Source organism: Limulus polyphemus, unplaced genomic scaffold, assembly GCF_000517525.1.
Source record: "Limulus polyphemus unplaced genomic scaffold, Limulus_polyphemus-2.1.2 Scaffold2414, whole genome shotgun sequence".
In the NCBI taxonomy this organism is placed as follows: Eukaryota; Metazoa; Arthropoda; class Merostomata; order Xiphosura; family Limulidae; genus Limulus; species Limulus polyphemus.
In genome coordinates, this window is record NW_013668024.1 from 147624 (window position 1) to 153939 (window position 6316).

The following is a 6316-nucleotide window of genomic DNA, read 5'->3' on the forward strand; positions in this document are numbered from 1 at the left end:
AATGTATAGTATATATATATATTTGTAGTTCACCAATGATATTTATCACTAATGTATATATATATATTTGTAGTTCGTCACAGGGTCATAATTCTTCTCATAATTTTTTAAATGCGATGTGCTCAAAGCGATTGAATGCTAAATTTACTTCCATTTACAACATTAAAAACATGATGCTTTGTGGGAGTACTCGAAGGCATTCCCTCCCACCGACTTCTATATGTTTAGGATAAAGCATTCCCTCCCACCGACTTCTTTATGTTTAGGATATTTCGTTTGCGAATAATACACTAAAAGCTTACTTTGTTTATATACTGATATTGAAATACAATCGTCAATGGGCAACAGTAATACTTGACTAACTGTAAAATACGGTGTCGTTTGCGAGTTCTCATGGTGACACGTTCAAAAAAAAGGTATGGGAACTGCATTCCGGTGCGTTTTGGCACAACTGTATCTGTGATTGGTCCACGTCAAAAAACAATGTTCGTCACTGCTTTACTGAATTAATTGAGGAAGACCACAAAATTGTATTTAAGCAAAATTATGTTTGTTTTTATTTATTTCGCGCAAAGCTACACGAGGGCTATCTGCACTAGCTGTCCCTAATTGAGCAGTGCACTACTAGAGGAAAGGCAGCTAGTCATCACCACCCACCGCCAACTCTTGGGCTACTCTTTTACCAACGAATACTGGGATTGACCGTCACATTATATCGCCCCCACGGCTGAAAGGGAGAGCATATTTGGTGGGACGTGGATTCGAACCCGCGACCCTCAGATTGCGAGTCGAGCGCCCCCTAACCACTTGGCCATGTCGGGCCGCAAAATTATGACTTGGTTCATTTTTACATATCTATATTATTTGGTTATTTTAGAGAAAAGCCAAATTTGGATATCTGCTGTGTCCACCGCGAAGGAATCGAACCCTGGATTTTTACGTTGTAAGTCCGTAAGCTTACCGCTGTCCCACCGGGGGACATCTAGTTAAATAAGCAAATTTATAACCAAAAGTTAACGAGATTCTGACAAAAACATACTAATTATGTTTACCAGAGGAAATACAGCTATTGTCGAAACGAATTAAATCAAACACATTAACACAATTACGTGTTACGTGATTCAAGAAACGCTCGTTAATTGTCGACTGTAACTTAGGTTACAATAGAATACGCAATTTTCAAATAATCCAAGTTTAATTATTAATGGAAGTTTTAGGTTGGTCAATTAAATAAAAACTTCTTTTTTTTTTGCTGTATCTGAGTGTTATTCGTGATTCAGGAATAACCTAATGTTCAATGTATATGCGTTTTACTCACGTCAACAGCGCCATCTATTAAATTTTCAATATCTTTGACTCTCTGTTGCAACTGCTCGTACTGGAAGGCTTGACGTTCCATCTTATTGATCTTCACTGCTAGCTCGTGGACCTCTTTTTGAGCCAGGACAAGTGACTGGTGGTCAGGATGGTCAACAGGGGTGTGCTTCAACAGTTCCTGTTGATTGGTTTAAAGCAGATATTACATTCTTCCATATGTATTGTATAACGTTATATTTAAATTCATATGAGCAAATATACATATGCTGAAATTTGATAACTTACGTATTACGCTTTGTTGTTTGAACGTATTACGCTTTGTTGTTATGGATACAATTTTGTCAGTGAGGAAGTGGAAGGAGGTTCAACTCAACGAAAATAAAGTACTTGTATAAAGCTAAAACATCTTTCTCCAATGTTTTTATCATCTGACAACAACAACAGATTTTATTACCGTGTCTGACTAAAGCAATATATCTATATATGTATATGTTATTTAAATATGGATTATGTATTTTCTTAACCTAGTATTTGATTTTGTTTTCATCATTAATTTACTAAACTAAATGATAGAAATATTTAGTGAGTAAAAAACTAATAATTCTATGTATAATCGTCCTCCGTGGTCTATTTAAAGGCCCAGGAGCAGTGCCGTAAGTATGCCCCCACAATTTTACGGAGGCCCGAGCCGAAAGAAGGCCCGAATCGTAACTAAAATTATAGGGAAATAAATATAGGGGGCCCAATTATTTTTATGCGGGGGAGGAGGGAGGTCTAACTCCTACTAGTGTTTCGTAAATAAAGAAATGCAGTAAGTTTTAACATAAGTAAAATAAAACAATGTTTCCGACTGTTTCGTGTAATATTACATGGACTGGGCGAGGGGGGGTTACGGTATCTTTAGTTGTTTACAGATGGGCCTTTAACGAGTTACTACTGTATATGAGGTGAGATCCTGGTCCTAAAAGTGTTATTTTTTATATCTTACAAATAACCCAATACTAGTTGAGAATAAGTATCATCAGACAAAAAAAACAACATTAATTTTATGTACCTCACAAGTTGACCTTTTATTAGTTGAGACTAATTTGTGTACCTCACAAGTTGACCTTTCATGAGTTGAGACTAATTTGAGTCAGGTCAGGTGGACACCTGGGACAGTTACCCCAGCTACTTCACCTATATGTATGCCACTCCTGGGTGTCAGTTACACCCAGTAAGAAAAGGTGACGTGACATTTTCGAATTCCATAATGTATTAAATATGATTTTGAAGTAAAACCTCATATTCGTGATCACATAGTTTGTAAAGAAGTGTAGTAGGATTATATAACTGTCTCGTGGTAAAAGACTAGTTTTGTTTGCAAAAACTAAACCGACTAAGCATCAGACGTCAAGCTATGTTTCTTCACTACAACAATCACTAAATTTCAAACCACAACGTTTCGACAGTTATGTCTCGCACTAATCAACGGAACAAAATGATCTACTGTGTACTTAGAAAATATAGAGGGCGTTTTGTGGCACGGGTGATTACCATACACTTACCTTGATCAGGAGCTCGTAGCGGGGAATCCGTTGAACAGGCATAATCAGTAAGGCGTCTAACGTAAGTTTTCCTTTGTGCTCACGAGACGTATGCTGCAAACAGGAAATAAAAACAAAACTACAAAAATGTTTTTACGGTCACTATCCTTGATGGCTCTAACCTGTTTCACTCAATACGATCCCCTAACAACGGGTTGTTTATCTTGTTACTTAAAATTATAACATCATCACAACGCCTACTACTCCCTCTTGTCTGATAGTTACTGGTAAATCCATAAGGCTTAGAGGGTTCACCATGGGGTCTTCGGTTGTCCATCTTGTTGGGTAATTTTCCCATGCTGTTTACTATAAGTAACTGACTCCATCTACCGAAAACTGAAAGTTAAATTTTTGAGGGTGGAAAGTTTAAAGTGAAATTTTTATTTTACTGTCCTCAGCTAGGACTAAACTGTAAAGTCATATCTCTTTGTTAGCTTCTCATACCACCAGTGGGACGAGGACCACACTTTGAGAACCATTGTACCAGAAGACTTTGTTAGCTTCTCACACCACCAGTGGGACGAGGACCACACTTTGAAAACCATTGTACCAGAAGACTTTGTTAGCTTCTCACACCACCAGTGGGACGAGGACCATTGTACCAGAAGACTGTGTTAGCTTCTCACACCACCAGTGGGACGAGGACCATTGTACCAGAAGAAACGTAGCTGGTCAGATAGCACCAAATGCCAACTTTGGACTGCTCTTGTTTGACCGAATAGTGGGATCTGACCTACAGAGCTTAGCGCATTTTTGGAACAACGGAACGCGAGCTACGAACATTCGTATTCACATTTCAAGCACGCTAACTACCGAGCCACGCCTGGCCTCGTATGTACGTGTAAACTAATACATTCGCTCTTAAAGTAAACTTAAGCGGTAGTTTTTATTACTCTGGAATTAAGTTATACTTGAGTGAAAAAAGTGAAAGATAAGGTTTCGAATCCCATAGGTTATTTTGTTTTCTTCTCGTTTTTTGTGCCAAAGAAACGTTTAACATTCAGTTGGTACGTTTAAATTTGGAATATATCTATATATAGATATTTTCACAAGTAGCTATTTTTAACATGTTATGAAATATAATTGTTGTTCATGAAACAGAGTATTATACTGGCTTAGTGGGGTTGAACAGTATCGCTTATGTTCTTAAGTAAGCATTACATACTAGACAATAGAACTTGGAACTATCATTACAATTTTTTGAGCGTAGTTTAGTACCAAATATCATATATTTTTTACTTTTCTTTTCATTACATTTCTCAATACCAGTCCCCCTCCACACACACACAAAGTTTAAGTGTCTTAAGTGTGATTGTTATCGCTGAGTCACTGGGGGCGTCTTCAATTTGTTTCTTTGACTGGTTGTTATTAAGCGCAAATCTACACAATGGGGCATCTGTGCTCTGCCAACCATGGGTATCGAAACCTGAATTTTAGTGTCACAAGCCTATTGACTTACCGCTAAGCCACTGGGGGGAGGGGTTTTCAGTTTAGAAAGGAAGGTTTTGTTTTCTTCTCACCCGAGGGTTATCTGCGCTATCCGTCCCTAATTTAGCAGTGAAAGACTAGAGGAAAGACAGCTAATCATCACCACCCAACGCCAACTCTTGGGCTACTCTTTTATCAACGAATAGCGGGATTGGCCGTCACATTATAAATCCTCACGGCTAAAAGGGTGAGCATGTTTGGTGGGACGGGGATTCGAACCCGCGACCCTCAGATTGCGTGTCAAGCGTCCCAACCATCTGGCCATGCCGGGTCTGTACAGTTGAAAATAACCAAATATTGAACCTTTCTTTCACTTCAAATACATCCACATTAATATTAGTGGGTCAGTGGTAAGTGTACAAGTTACAACGTTAAAATCCAGGGTTCGATTCGTAGTGGTTGACTTGAATTATTGCTGAAGTGGGATGAGGTTTTCAGTGGATTACGTTCTTAACATTCAGTGCGTAAAATGAAAAAGGTTCACAAAACACACACAGATATACATGTGGAATTCTACTTCTTTGCGTCTATGATGTTAAAACATGATCAATGCATTACCGTTAATAAGAATGTTAAACAAACATGAACATTTGGTCTAAGACATATCGATGACATTAGCGATATAGTAACCCACTTGATAACCAAGCAAAATTATAATTTGCTATCAAACTTAATTACTTATGCAAGTCCAGTTTTATACATTTCAATTTTAAAATTGATGACGGCGAAAGTTCTAGGTTTTATAAACATTTTGTTAAGCCTACTTAATGTAACGTCATTAATACAGCGATAGTTGACTTTATTTGCATGTCTTCTAAAATAACGAACGCGTTTATTAACACTACTTGGTGAAATAACGAAATTATTTCATTAGAACAGGTAGAGAGAAGGGGGAATTTTAAAAACGTAACAGAACCAAACGATAAACAGAAAATCTCACCTCTAAAAACTTTTGAAAAGCAGGTTTTGCCTGTGTGGTCAGTTTGAGAGCATCCTTGGCAGACTTCCAGTTGTTGATGAATGTAGTATACGTATCAATAACATGTTGCTTGGTGAACTACAAATATATATATACACTATACATTAGTGTTAAATATCATTGGTCACAAGAAGGAAGGTTTGTATAGGTGGCACCGAGTCGTACTTCTGACACAGTTGGGGAAGCACAAGAAGGAAGGTTTGTATAGGTGGCACCGAGTCATACTTCTTACACAGTTGGGGAGGCACAAGAAGGAAGGTTTGTATAGGTGGCACCGAGTCATACTTCTTACATAGTTGGGGAGGCACAAGAACGAAGGTTTCTATAGGTGGCACCTAGTCATACCTCTGACACAGTCGGGGGAGGTACAGGAAGGAAGGTTTCTATAGGTGGCACCGAGTCGTACTTCTTACACAGTTGGAGGAGGCACAGGAAGGAAGGTTTGTATAGGTGGCACCGAGTCATACTTCTGACACAGTTGGGGCAGGCACAAGAAGGAAGGTTTGTATAAGTGACACCGTCATACTTCTGAAAGAGTGGTGGGAACTTACAAGAAACAAGGTTTGTATAGACCTCCCCCGACTGTGTCAGAAGTATGACTTGGTGCTCCCTCTACAAGCTTTGCTTATAATAAGTTTCCATCACTATGATAATTTTTTTTCTATTTATGACTACGGACAAAGGAGCAAGACATAATTTGGTTGATTTGGAATATATTTGGTGTAGTAATTTACAACAAATATTTCAATGAAATAAATGAGCACCAGTAACCTTCACTGTCGTCACCTTGCCATGACTGACATATGAAAACTGGAGAAATTTTTCTTCCTTCACTGTCGTCACCTTGCCATGACTGACATATGAAAATTGGAGACATCTTTTTTCCTTCACTGTCGTCACATTGCCATGACTGATATATGAAACCTGGAGAAATCTTTCTTCCTTC

General features: G+C 38.3%; 1 protein-coding gene across 1 annotated transcript in view; it reads right to left on the reverse strand.

The window, feature by feature from the left end:
• Positions 1-5414, reverse strand: part of LOC106466896 (rho guanine nucleotide exchange factor 17-like) — a 51282-nt gene extending 45868 nt beyond the window's left edge. The window contains exons 1-3 of the mRNA XM_022394972.1: positions 5332-5414; positions 2865-2957; positions 1319-1495 (exon numbers count right to left, since the gene is read on the reverse strand). Of these exons, the coding sequence (XP_022250680.1) occupies positions 1319-1495; positions 2865-2906 (219 nt within the window). The 5' untranslated portion in view covers positions 2907-2957; positions 5332-5414. The remainder of the gene's footprint in view (positions 1-1318; positions 1496-2864; positions 2958-5331) is intronic.
• Between the last annotated feature and the right edge of the window lie 902 nt (positions 5415-6316).